This window comes from Macrosteles quadrilineatus, unplaced genomic scaffold, assembly GCF_028750875.1.
Source record: "Macrosteles quadrilineatus isolate MER2022 unplaced genomic scaffold, UCM_ALF_1.0 Scaffold_8__2_contigs__length_117827958, whole genome shotgun sequence".
Taxonomy (NCBI): Eukaryota; Metazoa; Arthropoda; class Insecta; order Hemiptera; family Cicadellidae; genus Macrosteles; species Macrosteles quadrilineatus.
Window position 1 is genome coordinate 92817870 of NW_026542601.1, and position 21279 is coordinate 92839148.

At 34.6% G+C, this 21279-nt stretch overlaps 1 protein-coding gene across 1 annotated transcript; it reads left to right on the forward strand.

The window, feature by feature from the left end:
• The first annotated feature begins 4280 nt into the window (after window positions 1–4280).
• Window positions 4281–11670, forward strand: LOC129000576 (uncharacterized). The gene is made up of 4 exons (XM_054427537.1): window positions 4281–4406; window positions 7966–8206; window positions 10726–10853; window positions 11551–11670. The coding sequence occupies exons 1-4, from the start codon at window positions 4281–4283 to the stop codon at window positions 11668–11670; spliced, it is 615 nt and encodes a 204-aa protein (XP_054283512.1).
• The last annotated feature ends 9609 nt before the right edge of the window (window positions 11671–21279 follow it).

Sequence of the window (21279 nt, forward strand, 5' to 3'; positions counted from 1 at the left end):
ATGTGTATATAGCATGGCTACAGTCAGGCTAGACATTACAACTAACATGTCCAATATGTTAATTTTTTTTTTTGTGTCAGCTCTGTGGATTACCAACAGTATGGAGTGTGATTTAACAATAAATACATTTTGTAAATAAATATGAAAATTTAACAAAGAATAAATTAATTATATGAACCAACAACAAAATACAGATATTAAGATAAAAATTTATAAAAATTAACAATTGCAACAAATGTTGATGGACATTTAAAATATAAAAAACAGTAGACAAGGTCCTGCTAACAAGAGATAAAAACAGTATAACAAACGCTGATAGACAATTAAGATAAAAGATTAACAACAATATAAACTAACCAATATTAACAACAATATAAACTAACCTAGGCACTGACAATGAGTCTAAAACTGAACTTCCTTTACGGCCATGAAGTCGTCAATAGAAAAAAAGGGTTTCTTAAGAGCCAGTCATAAAATTTACTTAAAAATAAATAATGTCTACCTGGATAAAATTGAACAGTCTTACTCAATTTATTAAATACCTTATCGGACATAACAACATGACTTTTCAATGTTTTACTCAGCCTATTAAATGTTCTGTTTATCTGACAATTACTTCTTGTATTATATGTATGGACTTGATTGTTAAAAATTGAAGTTGATAGATTCTTTAAAGCATAAGACATAAGATCAAAAATGTACAAATTAACAACAGTTTGAATTTTTAACTCGAGGAATAAAGGTTTACTATGAGCGTCTTGGGTGGAACTTGCAATTAGTCTAACCACCTTTTTTTGTATGATTAAAATATCTGTAATTTTGCAGCTGTTTCCCCAGAAGATAAGACCATAACGGAAAATACTTTGGAAAAATGCAAAGTAGGCCATTTTTATGTAGTCAAAGTCAACAAAATACTTAAGACGTCTAATGAGATGTACCACTCTGGACAATCTTGCAGCTATATGATCGATGTGATTGTCCCACTGAAGGTTATTATCAAGATAAATGCCTAAAAACTTAACACAACTTACATTATTAGGCAGTTCAAGGTTAACAGGCCTGAGACTAAAAATAATATTCTGTGTTTTATCGTTATTTAATAGAAGCCCATTTTCTTGAAACCACACTGATGCCTTGTTTAAAGCCCCATCAGCTAAAGGTTTAAGTAGATCTAAATGATTGCTAACTGATACAAAAGTAGTGTCATCAGCATACAGTATGGTTTTTGTTAAGCTAGGTTAAGCTAGCTTTTTGGTTTTTGTTAAGCTAGCTGTACAAGCCTCCTAATTACAATGCACATTAGGTTAGTCAGCTCAGCTTCCAACTGAATATTTAAAATTAAACTCTAAAAGTAAATCGAACGAAAGGGAATGGGGGAAATTACCTTTTAGTAAAAATTCGCATCCGCACCAGGTCATAAACCTTAAAATAACATATCAATCGTAACAATTGGTTAAGTAGAACGGCTGGTAAAGGGATATTACAGAGAAACCCTTTATTGTATTAAGTACATAGATAGATAAGCTCAAAGTCACTATAAGAACCAAACAATGAATTATTTTATAGCAGCAATATAAATAAAAATACTGATGATTTACAATAAAATAAAACAACTCACCCCTCTTAACAATTTTAAACTACATAATTTCCTTCGTTCTCTGTTTTTCTCTTTAAAAACCACCATAAAACAACTAAATGAGTACAACCATAAATTAAATTAGGCTGAAATATGTATATTATTGTAAATTATAGCCTAGTTTAGGTCACAGGTATATAAAATATCATAGTAAAAAAAATCCCAAGAATAATTTGATAGCAGGGCTCACTAAACTGTAAATTGGCTTTTCTTATTGTTTTTCATTCTAGCTAGATCAATATCTATAGGAGTAGATGAATCACAAGGCAGTTACAGGTATTTTAACCTTTTTACAATACAATATCTACAGTTTCCAGGCATCTAATTTTCAAGATCGTTCTCAAACATTTTTGTTTATTCACTAGCAATTTGTTATACATTTTATTACAAATGTTTTAAATGTTTAACAGCCTTACAATTCTTACACTTTCAACATTGAATTTAAATTCTCAATTTGCTTTTTACTAAAACTTGATCGCTAGATTATGTTAAGTACACTGAAGGCACAAATGGCTCTGTTTGTTCTTTTATTCTACATAATTTCCAGTTACTCGATTGTTATCTTTGATGCTAAGGTACAAGATATAGAGCCTACTCGGTACAAATACGTTTTAATTAATGGTTTTTAACCATAGCGGATTAGCTAATTTATGCTAAATACTGTACAAGCCTCCGAATTAATTAACATACTCCCAACTACTGTTTATTACATCTGTAAGAAATACACTTACTTGTAATACACTGAGTTGTTAGTTATTTTACAATAAATTCCCAGCTTTGGATTACTAATTACTGTACTAAAGTTAAATCCTGACCAATTACACATCACCTTGTTGCAGTGTTGGGTGTTCACTGCTAGTTATGACCTATTAATTAATTCCTGGTTCACCCAGCGGATCTATCTCAACATCCGGCTGCCCAGTGGTTTTACTCTTCATGAATTTCACATTATGAACTCGTGGTTCATACATGTTACAATTTGGACAGTAATTTTACTTCATGCTCTTATTGTTTCAAGTCAAGAGTTAGTGAGTTTTTCTGCTGAAATATTAGCAAAATGATCTAAAAATGTCAGTAGATGACATTACTCAACTGTTACTAAGAAATTTAAATAGAACAGTTCTGTAGTTCTACTCAATATTCTGGACACACATCAGTATTTTGGTTGTAATTGTCTGTTCTGGTAGTCAAGTGGTTATAGTGCTTCAAATTTGAACCTGACACAAGATTTTGAATTATTATAGTTTTGGAACCAGAACAATCTTGCCAGCAACATTTGTTATTTTGTTGAATAGACTAATTAACATCAGCTCATTTGACACCCCCTTCCACCAATTCCTGTAGTAAAAGTCCTGGGGCTTTGCCCCACAGGCCATCAAAATCCCAATGTGCTGTTTCTTATGAAAAAATTATTTTGTTTACTTGAACAGACGAATAATTTGTATAATTTGTACAGCTGTTCATAGTAAACACATGATATACACATACACACAAGAGCGTTCGTTTTCAGTTTCGATAACTGGAATGGAGTGATTGATTACATTATCTTTGAGTTTACTCTTTTAAGTCATCGGAAATAATTATGACTTAAATAATTAAGCTTTAAATACATATATAAAACATTCAACATAGTCTCTTATTTGGTATCAGTATATGCCTTTAAAATGTTTCAGTTCTTTTTCGGACACCCGGTATTTTGAATTTTGATATCCAACTCCATTGTATTATCGATTGAGTTTGGGTTTTGGTTAGTTAATGTTTGGTTATTGGTTAAATCGATACTTTTATTGTTCGATAATCCAGTGGGCCAGATATCAAAGTAAAGATTTTCTAAAACATTTGAATACTATAGTGCGATGACAACATATGCTGAAAACTAGTTTTTCTTTACTTTATTGCCATAATTTTAAGACTAGGGACATAGTTAGGGACATTTTAGGATATCTAGGGATTTCTAGCGACAAACTTTCCTTGATCTAGGGACTTTTCACTCAGAGTTGGTGGCAACACTGAACTTCAACCCCTAAAAGGTTCACAATAAATTAATAAACGAAGCAGCATTATGCAAATGTCTGTACATAAATAATTTATGTAACTTAAATTATCGATCTATTACGCCTTATTTTGTGGAAGTGGCAACAATTCTTAGTGCCATGAGCAAGTGGGACGTACATTGGAAGACTTTAAGAAAGAGATTAAAATCTGGATAGCAAAAAGGCAGGAATTGTAAAATGGACTCAACCACAAAAGGTGGACATCTAATTGACACCTGAAAAGTGTAACCAACTGTTTGCAATTTCTTTCTAAACCATGTTGTATTACTAAAACGCGAGAGGAATACTCATGCGAGGTTTTAACTCACAAATCAAAAAGGAATACTGGTCACCACATCATAATGATTTTTTTGTTTTTTTGAAAACATCTCAAATTAAAACAGACATGACACGGCTGCATACATGCAGCTAATGGACCACACAACAGCAGGAGGAAAATACGAAGAAAAACCAACAATTCCGTAAACAAAAGTGTAAACGCTTTCACCATCAAATTAGGCCCAGTTAGCAGCTAGATGTAGCAGTGAGCAGTGGGCGCGGTTAGTAGACCCCAGCCTCAACTGACCTGGATGGTTGTTATCAGATAACACATGACAACTTCCGGTGTAAAAACACCTCCTTATAACCAGGTGTTTGCTCGGCTCGCTGCAGACATGGCTGTTGCCGCGCTTCCGCTTCTCTTCGGTCTGGCGGCAGCCTCCCAGGACTGGAGCAAGGTCAGTGTTATACTGTTTAGTGTATATAAAAAAAAACTATTTTTGTTGCAGTTTAAGAGGCTGATTTCACTACATGCGGGGCTGAAGAAAAGTAGTTCTATATTTTGAGACCTTAAAGAATCAGCTGGAGACACTACAGCTTTAATTATTCTAAATCTGGAAATTCATCAGCTGATTTCGCCAAAATAATAGTTCCAATTAGTAAAACAGCCTGTCACTATTAATTTCGTGCCATATCGAATATTCCACTACGGCAAAATATCAATTGTCAGCATTTATAGGACTAAACTAAATGGAAAAACCTATTGATTTGGATTTGAATTCATTATTGATTTTGGCGGTGTAATACTTGTTGCATCTAGTTACTGTGACGGTAACATAGGTTCGTATTTATATCAAAACTAGATGGAAACCATTTTGATGCTTAATTTATCTAGGTATATACTGTACAAACGAATATTCGGGTTGAATGAAGGGGTCTAGTTTACCCCACTAGTCAAAAGTATCTTTTTAACGCATAGTTTTTGTTAGAATTTATAGTTTAAAAAAATATTAGGCATAGCCTATTTTCCATTGATTTACAACAATTGCTGATTAAGAAACATGACTTTGGAAAAAATTATTGGTTGGTCTCCATTGCTACAAGATGAATGTCCCAGTTTTTCAATGTAGCCTACTTAGTTTATATTTCGACACTGCAACCTACTCCTCTTTTTTATGGATTTCATGTATATAAATTTACTTAAATAAATAATAAAATTACAATAAAGTTACAATAAAATGTATTTAGGTTCTATAGTTATTACAACAATCTCATTGGGCTATGACAGTGAAATTATATTTTGGTCTAGGTTTTTGATGGGCTAGGCTAGATAACAATTTGGAGAGTAACGATCTTAATCTAGGGGTTGGTTCGTGCCGGGTATGAAGTTCTGATAGGCTAATTAACTTAATTTATTCAGTACTAAAGTAGGCTAAATAATATGAGATAAGCTAATAATGAGAGTCAAAAAATTTAGGCTATAAGTTCTTAATTTGAAAGTCACTTGAATTTAGTCAATTCACAATGGTGTGATGGTGGTTGGAAATTGATGATGAGTTTTTGAAGTGTTAATTGAAGTTGATATTACCAATTTTTGTTGAATAGTGATTATCTTCTTTCTTTATGTCTCATTATATTCAATATTTATATGTATTCTGAATGTTAATTTTTACTTTTGAATATTTAAATCACTGGAGACTTGGCTCCCACATCCATCTCTATCTATATCTTCCACAACAAGCCCATTTTCTTCCTTTTCTTTAGCTTTTCTTCCAACAATGCTACTTCACACCTGGACACTGTACAGTACAAAAGAAATATTTCCTACCTAGACACTATTTAATTTTAGAATATTATTTTTTAATATAGTTTTTCTTCTTCACTAATTTATATTTCATTAAATTTAAATATTCTTTTTGAAAATACAGTAATTAATAAATATTGAAAGTAATTTAGCTACAATTCACATATGAGTACATTCATGTTTTATCTCAACACACTAAAAGTTCTATGATAGATACAACATACGTGTTGGTTAGTCTATGATTCTACCTACCTTGCCACACAGCTGATTATATTTAAAACAGCCTAAGAATTTTTTACTCAACAAAACATGAACGTTTTCATCATTAGTCATTGTAACTAACTGTGATTTAACACGAAGAAAACGCGTGTAAAACAAAAATAGAACGCGGTCATTGAAAAAATAAACTTTTCCTACAGTCAACGTTAAAAGTAGGGCTTTCTTGCACAGATTATAGTACAGAAAGCCTTACTATGGCACACACCAGTATTCCAACCAAACAACACAAAACAAGCGTATTATGCACGTTATCAGCTTGAAAATAAGTTGGCAACACTTAAAGATATTACGACTACGATCAGCTGGTGCAGCGTTACACATTTCGTTCAATGTTTGGATTTAACGATTGACAAGATACTAACCTAACTTAAAACGTGTTGTAGAGTGTTTGAAAGATTAATTATTTATATGATTTATACATAGTAACTGTAGGAAAAATATAACGTGTAACACGAGTGCAAACTGCCTTTTCCCACTAGTTACACAAATAACTATTTCTTTACAGCGAGTCCCAACGTGTTCTTAACTATTCCTATAAAAGATAAACTCTTCACTGCGTATCTTCATCCACATGATTTTTACTAGGCGTGACGGTAGGTAGGCTAGCATGACTATCGTGTTGTCGACAATTAGGACGAATTTTAACCATAAATTAAAACTTCCTTATAGGTATGGTTATGAATCAACTGAAGACAATTTTAGTGTTTGCTGTTTATTCAATACCTACATTCTGTTTTGTGTTTCAACACTATTGACATTTTTGCGATCTATTGTTAAGGCCACTATAGTACTGTAGGTCCATATTTTTAGATAGTATTAGTACAGTATTTAATATCCTGATGAATAAATGTCATTTAGGCATAGAATCAACTCTAGGATTGAACTAGCAGCCCTCAAATTTGAAGGCGAGCACTACCATTGAATAGTCAATGGCACTACACACAACTACTTGGTAAAAGCCGGGTTTTCCTAGGCGCGGAGTCGGCCAGCGGAGAGAGGAACGCGGAGAGCGGACTCCACTTGTCTAGGCAATTTAATGTTACTGTTTTCCTAGCAGCGGAGCGGAATGCCATGTTAATTTCAATTCCGCTCTCTGCGTTCCTCTCTCCGCTGGCCGACTCCGCGTCTAGGAAAACCCAGCTTAACCCAGATAATTGTTTGCCAAAAAACAAAGATTTTCGTCGAAAGCATGTTTAAATAGTGTATTCAAAACCATTTTCGCCCTTTGATATTTTTAATTTAACTGTAGCAGTTTTACCCAATATATTTATCGTAAAGAATAACAATTTCCACTGCTAATATCCCCAAAAAGTTAGGTTTTAAAATAAAAAAAAACATAAAAAAACTTCTTACAACCACTGCAAGGGGTTCGATGGGAGATATAGAGTTTGGCCGATATGTTGAAAATCGTTGGTTAAGGTTTAAAATAACTAGATAGATCATAACTTCAATAAAAACAAAAGTTCCACTTAATTAAATTTTTTTTCTCTAAATATTCTGATAGTTAATGAGATACTAATATGTAGTGATACAAACAATTTTCCGTAAAAAATAACCCCTACACGAAGACTTAGAATCCTCATTCTATAATAATGTAAAACCTGTCTAATGTTTAATGTTAATGACGTTTAGAGGGGACAGATATCAACTAAATGTTTCTCTATTTTGGGGTGGATTTTATAATGTGCTTTACTATTTGTTTAAATGATAACACAGGTAAAACAATTTTAAAATTAACTTTAAAAGTAAGTTATATAACAATCAATTAAATAGTAAGTGACAAAACAACCTCCATGCAAACTGGGTTAAACTAAACTTGAAATTTTCTTCAGCCTCCAGAAGGATTATAAATTTGTAAGAGAGCATTGTTCATATACTGTTCACTCTGTTAGATCTTGAAAATGGAAAATCTAACAATTATGATTGTCTCTCAGGTTTGGAGTGGAGTCATGGACACATGTAGTGACGTTTCCTGTGTCAGAGGCAAGGTAGACCTAGCTCTAGACAGAGCTCTCAACATGTCTACCATCCCCCTGGTAGAGGGGGTGACTCTGGTCAGGACCGACCATCACTTGTCACCCGCGGGTCGTCAGGGAGGTCAGGACATCCTCTCAAAGTTCATCCACCTCGTCACCACCAGGAACATCAATATCGAGCTGGGAAACGTCAATGGTGGTAAGTGTGCTTGTGGGTGGTTTTAGGATTATTGAGTTTGGATGCTGCAAGTAGACTTAATTGTTTTACCTAACCCGCCATGTTAAACTTCCCTATCCCAAGCGTGATGTATACAACTTCCTTACTTCTCGAGTGATGTTAAGTTGAAAAAAACTCACTCGGTGATGTAATGAAACCCATTTAAATAACATTGAGTGCTTAACTGAACAAATATACCTCTGGCATCGACGTTCAACGCTAGAAATCAGCTGTGCGCTTGAACGTTATGCTTTAAAGTATTTTCCTAGCCTAGATTTTGTTTGTAAATGAACGTTACTGTTAGACGATGAGTGAAATGGATAATGAAAATATTGTACGTAAACCCATGTATATTTTCGGGTCAGGTAAAATCTTGTACGTTACACGTTGCGCAAGAGCGTGTTTACATCTCTTAGGTGAATTATGCAACTCGCTTCCGCTCGTTGCATAACATTCACCTGCGTGATGTAAAAACGCTCTTACTACACTTGGTAATGTAAATAGCTATTATAGTAGCGTTATTTAGTTGCCTTATTATACCCCATTTTAAAACTAAAAACTGTAATATTTAAACTATTTCTTATTCGATATTTTTGAGCTTGATATCGTTTGATAGGGGATTAAAAATCATAAATTAAATTGATTAAAAATCCATGACATTTATCTATAAAATCAGCCATTTCTTTGTAATTTACCTAAAAAAAAATTAAAATGACCACTATTTTGAAATTTTAAGTTAAATCAAGATATATTTTTTTCTAACATGGGTATCTTATACCTTAAACACACCAAGTTCCATAAAGATCGCTTAAAAAATACTCAAAGATAAAAATGTTTATGTAAACAACACTAAATAATCAATGATAAACAATGATAAAAAATGATCAATGATCTGGAATACAATGTTAGCTATAGTTCTGTAATGTTTGCAGACGATGTAACTTTTTTTGGTCCAAGTTCAAATGCTAATGAAACTGATTTTAAATTAAGTCACATGGTTGATGAAGCTAATGAATGGTACAAATCAAATATATTGTTACTAAATTTAGATAAAACACAAAAATTTTATTTTCTTTAAAGAGCTCTGAGAACAATAAGGATAAGGTTGTTAACCTTCTAGGTATCACTCTTGACTCTAGACTGTCTTGGAACCACCAAATCAATAATGTCTGCAAAAAACTCAGTAGGGTCATCTGCCTCTTGAGGAAATTAAAATATTCTGTTGAAATTAGTTACCTTAAAATGGTATACTTCGCTCTATTCCAGAGTGTCATGACCTATGGCCTTCTTATCTGGGGTAATGGCAGTAATATCTATGATGTTTTGATTTTGCAAAAGAGAGCTGTTAGAATTGTCAATAATGCACCCTATCTAGCTCACTGTAGGCCTCTTTTTGTTAATAGTAAAATAATGACTGTTTTAAATATGTACATCTTACTATGTTTGTTGCATGTTAAAAGGAAATTCAGTAGTTTAGTTTTAAATGAAAATGTTCACTCATACAACACTAGAGGCTCTCACTTGATTCATGTTCCTTTTGCTAGACTAAGTAAGGTAAAAAATTCTTTTGAAGTCATAGGTATAACACTTTTCAACAAACTAAATTACACCTCTCACCATGTTAGTTATAATGTGTTTAAGACTACTTTGTACAGATGGTTAACTAGCCACCCTTTTTACAAACTAGATGAGTTTTTTAAAAGCGATATTTCAAAATTGATATTTGAAAAGCAACCGCAATGTCCCCAACTTGTTTAATTCTTTGTGCCATTCTAGTCATATTATTTAAGTAACTTGTTTCTGATGTTAACCATTTTGATATAGTCATATTTTTATTTACCTTTGACAATTTGTTTCAAAATCAATTTTTATCATCTTGCCATGTTAGTATTGTTTCCATGTACTCGTTCTATTTTGACTTGTATTTTGCTCATATTTTTTGCATTGAGTTTCACCATGCCATTAGTAGACTAGATTTTAGATTAGAATCAGGCCAGCTTGTCTTAACTTATTTGATAAAATTATCTTTGTTACTATTTCATGTGAAATAAATGTATATATATATTATGTAGCAAATGACGAAACCTATTGCACTGTAAAATGTTTAAAGGGTAATAAAGATTCTTATTCTTATTCTTATTCTTATTCTTAATAGTGGATATCTAGTTAATGAAGCGATTTTAGAACAAATTTTATTCTTGATTTTCTCTTTTTTTTACCCTAGGATTCATGTCCCCACCATTTTTGAACATTCTGTATACAAGAAACCTTCCTAATTGTCTTTAGCAGACATGAAAAGCAACGGCGCTGTTTAGCAATACAGAGCCACGCGTGCACTGCGGGAATTGCGTCATGAGAATCCCACGGCTCTGTAACTCTGTTGTCGGACAGTTAAGGATTGAAGGTTAATTAGAACTGGCATAACTCGTAATGACACATTTAAATTACCGGTAATTGATTTTAAATTATTCAAATACAATCTGATCATGCAACTGTCACAGATGGACGTGGAAAGAAGAAGAAGTACATGGAGTACTTGTATCTCGCTGCCCTCGTCGCAGCGATCGTCATACCTCTGAAGCTGCAGGGCTTGGCTCTAGTAGCGGGGAAGGCTCTACTGATAGCAAAGGTGAGGAAAGATAAGGAAACTAAGGACCATTTTGATCGTATTAACTTGATTACTTCGTATTATACTGACTTTTCAATACTTTCTTAAAACATTATTCCTTAACTAAACGATTTTATCTTTTAGAGTTTATATCACTCGTTTGTAGTCTATTCATTTTTCGTAATAATTCAAACAAAACCACTGACAATATTTACCTTCATATTTTGCAAGAGATCCTACACCTATGTCAACTCCTTTTATACTTTTGCATTAAAACTTTTTGACTGTAAGACCAACTACTCCTTCCTATACCTTTACTTTTGAAATTAGTAACCGGTTAAATATTTTTAGTGAATTATCAGTTGTCATAAGCTGTAATATAATCAAAATTATCAGTATTTACCATGATAGTTATCTCAGTTTTTAATTATTGTTGGTGTCAAATATTGGGTAAAACATCCTGGATAAAAAAAACGTAGATGTCTATGAAATAATAATTCCACTACTAACTGGCCAGGCTAAAAGCATAGTACTGTACTGTATTCCACTTTGTAGGACATAAAATAAGACGGGTTAGGGCTTTGTCTTGACCTGATGGTGCATTTCGGCCAAAGTTCAACCCATTCAAGTACGTTTTGCACCCACCGAGAACAAACACGCATGTACACAGACAGCCATTTCTCCTTATAACACTATTCAGGACCATGCTACGTTGCAGGTGGCGTTAGCACTGGCTGGATCAGCGCTGCTGAAGAAACTGAGTCATGACGAACATCATCGGAGAGTTGACGTCGCGTCAGCTGATCCTTACCTGCTGGCCTACCGAGAACAATCGTGACGTCATCATACCAACATACAACTCTGACTTACACTTCAGCTGATCCTTACCTGCTGGCCTACCGAGAACAATCGTGACGTCATCATACCAACATACAACTCTGACACACTAATACCCAACTCTACTTGCGGTAATACTCAACCTTTGACTTATTTACCAACGTAACTCTGACTATGTAAGAAATTGACGGAGTGGAGATGATGTTAAGAATAAGAAACTCAACTCGCGATTATTCAACATTTCCCAATTATTCTGTAACTGGATAGCATTTTTTTTAGAAATTTGTGAGATTCGTAGTAAACTAAAAATGTAACTGTTAACAACTAGTTTTTGTAAATTACTTATCTTCGGTACCGTAATCCAAGAAAGTGTTGAGATCAACAATCTTTTTAGGTTTTGTTTTGTTTACATAAGTGTTAGCCTTTTTAGCTTAAAAAATGGAATTCTTAGTTATAAGTTGAAATCACCACACTTGATTGCAAGATCAAATACACTAATGTACATATGACATAAAATACTGGGGACTAATATTGTACTTCAAGTACTTAAATCAGAAATATAATTCTTTTTAAGAAGTCTGTTTATTACGTGTATCTGTGCATGCAGATGCATAAAGACAAATTATGTACAATAGACATTTAATCATATGGATTCCTATTTTTTGAAGCCCACGTAATATCATCGATCTCTATTATTACTACCATAGTATTTACAAAACTGATTTGTACATTGTTGATATTTAGCTGATATTATTTTATGTGTTAAATTTATATCAACAAAATTTACGAATCTAGCCTGTAGAAGCATCAAATATATTCTAAATATTGTAAGCACATCCAAAAGCTCTCCAAGCTTGTAACCTTACATCGTACAACACTACAAAAATAAGCTTTTGTACATATCTTAAATCTTTTGTACTGATAAATTATACTAAGTATTTATAATTAAAACTTTATTTATGAAACAAGTTATATTATTTCCCAATTCACCCAAAATCAACCTGGTTTTGCCCAAATCCTAAGGGGGTTCTCTCTTAAAATATACTGTTTCTCAATATACCTCGATATTATGAAATGAGGATCTAAAAAACAATAAAGCCTGTTAACCTAAGCCTGCCAATAACCTGTAAGCCGAGATGCGGATATTGCAGACTAATGTAATCTTCATGACATCCTCTCCCTCCTCCCTCCTCCGCGCCAATATCGCAAACGGTCCTGTCTAATTAATTATTCCAATATGGATGATCAACAAAGTCTTATAGAAGAACAAGTCTATTTTCACGATGTTGTCTCACAATTAGTCTTTACGATTGTGGATAAACCCGTGAGAAGACAATCATTTTTGAAACTGGATGAAATTACGTATGGGAATCACTTTAGTGATTTGAATGGTGTAGCAGCCCACGAACTTCCAGTCTTTGAATATTTTCTACTAGTGTAAATCAAAGAAGGTTCAAGGGGATCATTATAAGGAAAATGAACCACAGGCTCAGAAAATGATTTGTTTATTAGGAAATATTATTGAAGGTTCTATTATCCTAGAGATGACAAATTGTGTGTAAGTGCCATTTATTTATTAATTGTTTAAATTATTTCTCGTTCTTCCATTAGAGAGAAAATCTCTAAAAACCTATTAGGTCTAAGTATAGCATTCAAGTTTTACAATAGTTTACTGGATATTCTAGACTGCTTTGTGGATCTGTCATATACCTATCAGTATCTTGGGTTATGAATATATAGATCAAGGGATGAGTTTAATGCAGAAGGAGTACAGAATTAGTACGTAAGTTGATGAGCTAAGAGTTGATGATTGATATAAACAGCGACAATACCAGGGATTTGCTGTTTTTACATACAAACTATTTAAGGGGTGCTTAAGCAAAGTGAAACAAAACTCAGCTACAGGCAACACTTTCGAAACATTCGGCATTGAAACCAATTGTGGCTATCATACTTCATACTAATATTATAAATGTGAAAGTTTGTGTGTTTGTGTGTTTATTTGATTGTTTGTTTGTTTGAAGTTCAATCACGCTTTAACTACTGGACGGATTGGGCTGAAATTTGACATAATGATAGCTCACATTCCCAAATAACATATAAGCCTATTCTTATCTCAAAAATCCTTCCGGGCTCCGCCCCAGTTGCTCTATGGTTCCCTTTGTTAACCTTATGAGTATTCACATTTAAAAGGAAGTACCTGGGGACCGAGCTTTGCTCGGGGAAAATCATTAGTTCACTCTGAAAGCACCTTAGTATTGGAGATGCATAAATCCATTCCCAAACTCCACACGGCTCGCCTTCACCACCATTTCCTACGTCATGGACCTGTTTCCCTCCATTCCCATTGCATTTAAAGATTGCAAATACCTTAATCTAATCGTCATAAACAGTTCCCACACTCCGGACTACTCGCCTTGACTACTTCCTTCACCACTTCCTACGTCGCGGACCTGTTTCCCTCCCTTTCCATAGCATTTTAGGATTGCAAATACTTTAATCTAATCATCATAAACAATTCCCACACTCCGGACTACTCGCCTTGACTACTTCCTTCACCACTTCCTACGTCGCGGACCTGTTTCCCTCCCTTCCCATTGCATTTTAGGATTGCAAATACCTTAATCTAATCGCCATAAACAGTTCTCACACTCCGGACAGCTCGCCTTGACTACTTCCTTCACCACTTCCTACGTCGCGGACCTGTTTCCCTCCCTTCCCATAACATTTTAGGATTGCCCATACCCTTATCTAATCGTCATAAACAGTTCCCACACCCAGGACAGCTCGTCTTGACTACTTCCTTCACCATTTCCTATGTCGCGGACCTGTTTTCCTTCCTTTCCATAGCATTTTAAGATTGCGGACACCTTAATCTAATCGTCATAAAAAGTTCCCACACTACGGACTACTCGCCTTGACTACTTCCTTCACCACTTCCTACGTCGCGGACCTGTTTTCCTTCCTTCCCATAGCATTTTAGGATTGCAGATACCCTAATCTTATCGTCATAAACATTCCCCACACTCCGGACTGATCGCCTTCACTACTTCCTTCATCACTTCCTACGTCACGGACCTGTTTCCCTCTATTCCCATAGCATTTTATGATTGCCTTTGTTACTTCCTTCACCACATCCTACGTCGCGGATCTGTTTCCCTCCCTTCCCATAGCATTTTAGGATTGCCCATACCCTTATCTAATCGTCATAAACAGTTCCCACACTCCGGACAGCTCGCCTTGACTACTTCCTTCACCACTTCCTACGTCGCGGACCTGTTTCCCTCCCTTCCCATAGCATTTTAGGATTGCCCATATCCTTATCTAATCGTCATAAACAGTTCCCACATTCCGGACAGCTCGCCTTGACTACTTCCTTCACCACTTCCTACGTCGCGGACCTGTTTCCCTCCCTTCCCGTAGCATTTTAGGATTGCCCATACCCTTATCTAATCGTCATAAACAGTTCCCACACTCCGGACAGCTCGCCTTGACTACTTCCTTCACCACTTCCTATGTCGCGGACCTGTTTTCCTTCCTTTCCATAGCATTTTAAGATTGCGGACACCTTAATCTAATCGTCATAAACAGTTCCCACAATCCGGACTACTCGCCTTGACTACTTCCTTCACCACTTCCTACGTCGCGGACCTGTTTTCCTTCCTTCCCATAGCATTTTAGGATTGCAGATACCCTAATCTTATCGTCATAAACATTCCCCACACTCCGGACTGCTCGCCTTCACTACTTCCTTCATCACTCCCTACGTCACGGACCTGTTTCCCTCTATTCCCATAGCGTTTTATGATTGCCTTTATTACTTCCTTCACCACTTCTGATGTCGCGGACCTGTTTCCTTCCCTTCCCATAGCATTTTAGGATTGCAGATACCTTAATCTAATCTAATCGTCATAAACAGATCCCAGACTTCGCACTGCTGCCCTTGACTACAATCATAGATAAAACATACTCCCTTAGTAGATTTCTCATCCTTATGGAACAGCTGAAGCCAATTTTATTGTTAGTTCTGTACGGTTTTCTGTAGAGGTCGTGTTTTGTTTACAATTTGTTTCCTGTTATTACAGCCATTTAAAACCTCGTTTAACCAAATAATACGATCTAATCATAAACAATAACTTGTCCCCTAGTTATATAACCAAACAGTAAAGCACAAATCAAGAAATTAACCCTAAAATAATAGAAACAAAGTTTCGTCGACACTAGCGCCTTTGTGTCACGTACATGAACTAGACACGAAAAACGTGCTTCAAAATTTACAATCGGATGAGAAGTCTACATGTGTTGGTTAGTCTATGCTACAATCATAGATAAAACCATAGACTATAAAACATACTCCCTACAATGTATCGAGTAATCTTCAGTATAATCTTTGCTAAATATTATGCTAATTATTAAGTGACGTTTTCCTTTTTTACTGTATTTGTAATTTGCTAGTATACTGTGGGTAGTTGGCTTACTATGAACACATGCTACAACTTCAAGTCTTTTGTTTACTTTATCCTTGTTATTTAATTCATCCAACATGGTTACCTAGCAACCCATAAGACTAATGTTAAAAAAATGTGATTTTCAGTTTCATTTTTCTACGTAATTAGATTTTTGTTGGCAGTTCTAACTGCATGAAACTCGTTTTTAGGCCAAAAATAAACTATTTACAAGATTTGAAGAAAATCGTCGGAGCCGTTTTCGAGATCTTTCTGCAAGCAAGCAAGCAAGCAAGCAAGCAAGCATACAAGCAAACATTGCTCGTATTAGAGTATAGGATTAAAGAATTTAGTCAGCTGTTTCAACTAAACAAGTTGGTTCTATGAGGTTCTATGATATGCAATAGCAAAACGTTATAAGGTTTACCAACAGGGTACAACACGATTAGGCCATTTTTGTTTGAATTTTTGACAATAGCTAATTTGAACTAAGCAGCAACAAAAGCTGTGATACGCAATGAGAACTATCAAAGTAGGATTGTTTACAGATTGTGCAAAGGTTTGATAATTTGTTTTCTATTGTTTATGTGCAGTAGTAGAGCATTATGGCTAAGGTAAATGTGTTATAATATAGCACACCATAAACTTCAAGAACCAAATTTTATCAAACTGTGTCCTCCCCCATTGCAAACGCAAAACTTGAGTATAACTGCAATAAACATTTTATAGTTATATGGCAACCCCGTACAAAGGACGGGTACTCTGCTAGTCATGCTATAAAGAAAATGCAACCTGTCAAATGTAACGTTCTTCCTCGTATCGCTTAGAACAGTTGAATCTCGATTATCCGGCCACCCCTCGTTCGTTTAGTCACTCTGCATAATCCCAGCTGGGGCCGATGATGGATAATAAGAAGCAGATCTGATGTAATTGATTATCAGTGTTGAGGGTGAACAATTTTCCACTCTGTGCCAGTGGAGGGGCCTGGACACGATGTACTACATTGTCGAGCATACAGGGTACGTTATGGGGGAAGAATAGAAACAGAGTGTTTTTGTTTTTTGTGAGGATATTTGAATATTAGATTTGAAAATAATTTTTGTTTGGAATGATTCTTTATAAACCTGCACTGGGTCATTAAAATATTCAGAAGATTTAGTAGGGTAATACATAAATATACACTTTCACACTTAACAACTTTAAGATTTTTTTCCAAAGTTTGAAGAATAATTTGGTAGATTAAATTTATGCTTCAAACTACCACAGCTAAAATATACTAGATATCTCCCACCTTTAAGTCCAATGCTATATTACTTAATACTTTAATAATAATACCTCCCTTTTATAGAAACGTTACCGATTCAATGGATAATTTTTATAAATTACATGACCATATTTGAAATCAAACGATAAACTTTTAGTTTTAATGTTTTGCGGAGGAGAAGCATTTTTTTCTTTGCTATTTTCATAACTGCGTTTAAAATGGTTACTACCCTAATGGTTCAAATGTTGCCCGGCCGCGCCGTGGTATTCTTCTGACGCAATACCCGCAGTACACGCGTGGCTGTGAATTGCTAGGCAGCGCCGTCGTACAACTGTCTTTTATACAAATGAAATTAAGCTCACTTATTTAATGATTTATTACCTTTATGGATTAAGTTGAGACGATTTAAATTATGTTTCTGCTGTGTGTGTTATGCTGTTTACTATTTATTTCATATTACTAAGTTCTACAACATTTAAAACTATCTTCAACCATTGGAAACGATAATATATTTACAATATATTAGTTTTCCTCTTCCATTTCTGGTAAGTGGTATTCCAAACAATGAGTAAATAGGACACATTATAAAATCCTCAATAAAAGATAATTTTTGTCACCATATAGTGGGTCCAAACGCAGCTAATAAAAAACGCATATAAAAACCGTTGAATATTAACAATACAATTTTATGTTTTGAACTATTTAAAGTAAATGGTATAACCGATTTTCTGGGTATCAGACTGGTACAAGTTTTGCTTAAAAGCTGCTAGTTCAATCCCATCGTGTAACACGATCGATTCTGGACCAAAATACCATTTAGTGATCTTTCAAATTATGATTTAACAAAAAAAGTCGACGTTACCCAGAACAAAACCATTTGTACCGTTTCAACAAATGTAAACATCAACGGTGTATATTAAAACGATTTTAAATTAATCTAGTGCATTATGAAACAGTCTCCTCTACAAACTCATACATTACATACAATCACCTAAGAACGGAATATTAGATCCTGAGCCAGACTAGTTAGTTCTCGCCTCCAATTATTCCATCATAACAGTTCCCTAGCGTTTGTGACGTTAATGGGATAATTCATTCGTCCTACGCCGCGCCGCGCTGGTCCCGTCAGCCCTCCTGTTTACAGAGAATGTGTTTTAGATTATAATCTCCTCGTCCTACGGGAATATGTCGCACTCATGGACCGTTCAATTATGTAGGGGAGGTTATTATGGTGATTATTTTATGTCGTTTGTGTCGTATCACCTTCTGCTTAGAACTTGGAACAGATATTTTGAATTGAAAACTGTTTAAAGTTAAGTTATTGGATTATTTTTTAAATATGATATCGGATAGATGTTCTGCTTGGAGTGCACGTCAACGTGTTGCTTAGATAAAGTGCACCTTTAGTAATTATATTCAAACTGGATTGCCAAGTTTGATACTGCTTCTTCTGTTGTAGAATCTGAACTCTGTTTTGATGTGTTTTATGTCCGGTTATATTTGAGTGAGCAGACTAAATGTCTTTTGACATTATAGGTGAAGTGTTACGGTATTTCTGTTTATAATATCAGATGGCAAGAGATGCCTTGTTTATTTCATTCGGTTTAAATAGCTTTGCTTTTTAGTAAAAGTAAAGAAAATAAATGTAAAAAAATGAACACTCCCTTTGCATATACCTGAGAAAAACATTCCTTAAAACTCCATATCGGGAACAAATTGAGATAACGAGTTTGATCTATGACCAAAATATATTTCAACACTTCGCACAAAGTCGGACGAGTAACTAAGTGAATTGAGGATCTTAAAACGCTTGCGAGAAGCTGCGGTCAAGTCCACAAGCTTCGGCGTCATCCAAGCTTGAACCAGCGGCGTGCGGTCAGCTTGGTCGCCTTTGAAGATCGCTAACAAGATCTGAGGAGAAACCAGAAGGAGAAACCGCGGGCTCTAAGGTACGAGATCTGAGGATGTTCATCCAACCAGACGTAGTGAAGGAGGTCAAAGTATGCGTTCTTGTAAGACCACCTCTTCAACCATACAAGACAGAATGTTCTAAGGTTTATGTCATAGAATCTCTATGAATAGTGTTAATTAATTTGGTTGATCTTTAACTTCGGCGTGTTCTCACTGAAGTTTAAGATCCTAATAAATATAGATGTTTTAGTTTTTGAGACACTTTATCATGTCACTGAAACACCATCGTGTGACGTGTAGCTTTTTTACCTACTAAGATCAGCTGTTTCATTAGTCAGGATCATTTAGTTAAAGCTCAGTGACCAGGAACAGCTGGGTCCAGTTTTGAACAATTAAATAACTACTGACTGACATTTCTCAGAATCAAACCGGCAACCTTTTGATTGTTAGGGGAGCACTATAACCACTCGAAACTATGTTTCTTTTCTAACCTGAAGAAGAATAAAAAAATAGAATCCAAATTACTAAATGACCCAGACAAACAACCTGAAATATAGTGGAAGGTGTGTTAACGACGATTCGACAATAGCAAATCTATATTCTATTCTATTCTATATTCTATTCTATTCTATACTATTATAAAGAAGAGGTGGTGTCTGTGTGTGTGTGTGTGTGTTTGTATGAGGTAATCTCAAAAACTACTGAACCGACTGGGCTCAAATTGCACACAAATGAAGCTACAGCTCCTAGGATACATATAGAACTATTCCCGCTTCGATATTGTCCTAGGGCTCCGCCCCGTGGGCTTTCAAAAATTTGAGGTGAGAGATTTAAAAGTAAATATTGATTGATGGTATCCATGGTAACAAAGAACAAACCTACAAAGTTTAAAAATGTAAACAAGCAGAACTAACTGTCAAATGAATTTTGATTTCATAATTCCACACAGCTGGTTCAAACATATTAAATACTGCACGGATATTAGAACAGAGAGGGTAAGGATTATAAGTTTAAAATAATGATGTCACTAGCCCGAATGTAAACATTATTTAACATTATTTAAATGGAGCTGTCAAACCATATGTTAATGTAATTTCGTTAGTATATGATTCTTTCAGTTACTTCATTTGTTTATGTTTATGATCTATTTTACTGAGTCTGTTCTAATATTTGTAAAATGCTGTAATACTATTTTACAGGGAACAATTCGTTGCAAAAGAAATCATTCATGGATATAGGAAATAATTAAGATGGCCGCAGCAAACCTATAGATTGAGCGAATTCCTATTTGCTAAAATATGTTAGAAAATTACCCTATTGACAGGTTTGGAACTATTGTGATAGCTTTTCCTTTACAGTGCAAACCATTAAACACATTTGTTTATCATACCTTAAAATCTATCATTAGTTTTGTATCCTTGATAGCCTAAATAACTATTCACAAAAACGTAATATTATAAAGTTAAGTAATAGAGTTAAATTTTGTTTCTAAATTAAACGGTAGGAGTGAAACTGTTTGGCATTTTAAAGAACCAACATGTCTCTTTTGCATACCAACCCTGTTGCAAGGCACGGGTATAACTGCTAGCAAATATGAATAGTAGTGCTGGTTGCAGTAGCGCCAGTCAAATAACAAGCGACCGTCGCTACTAATTGTGACCAACGGGATTGATTTATTTAGTATCTTATGTAAATTAGAGTTAATCACGTATTACCACAAAGTCTTCTTTCTAAACCAATTACATAATACCCTCACCACAGCAAACCTGCAGCCTAAGCAAATTTACATTTGTGTGACTTCATTTTCAATTAAATCTAATTCAATAACATTAGATTAAACGAGTACCTAGGTTTGCTGCTACAGGGAGGTTAACGAAGTGTGATATTTTTAGAAGATATTATTAGCTTAGTTTAAAATAAATAAATTTGCCAAATTTGATAAAAATATATCCATAAACAAGCAATATTACAACAGTTTACTTATCCTACT

Coding starts and splice junctions, on each gene's coding strand:
- LOC129000576 (XM_054427537.1), top strand. CDS start 4,281: ATGACAACTTCCGGTGTAAAAACACCTCCTTATAACCAGGTGTTTGCT. Junction 4,407..7,965: donor CCTCCCAGGACTGGAGCAAG/GTCAGTGTTATA, acceptor ATTGTCTCTCAG/GTTTGGAGTGGAGTCATGGA. Junction 8,207..10,725: donor GCTGGGAAACGTCAATGGTG/GTAAGTGTGCTT, acceptor CAACTGTCACAG/ATGGACGTGGAAAGAAGAAG.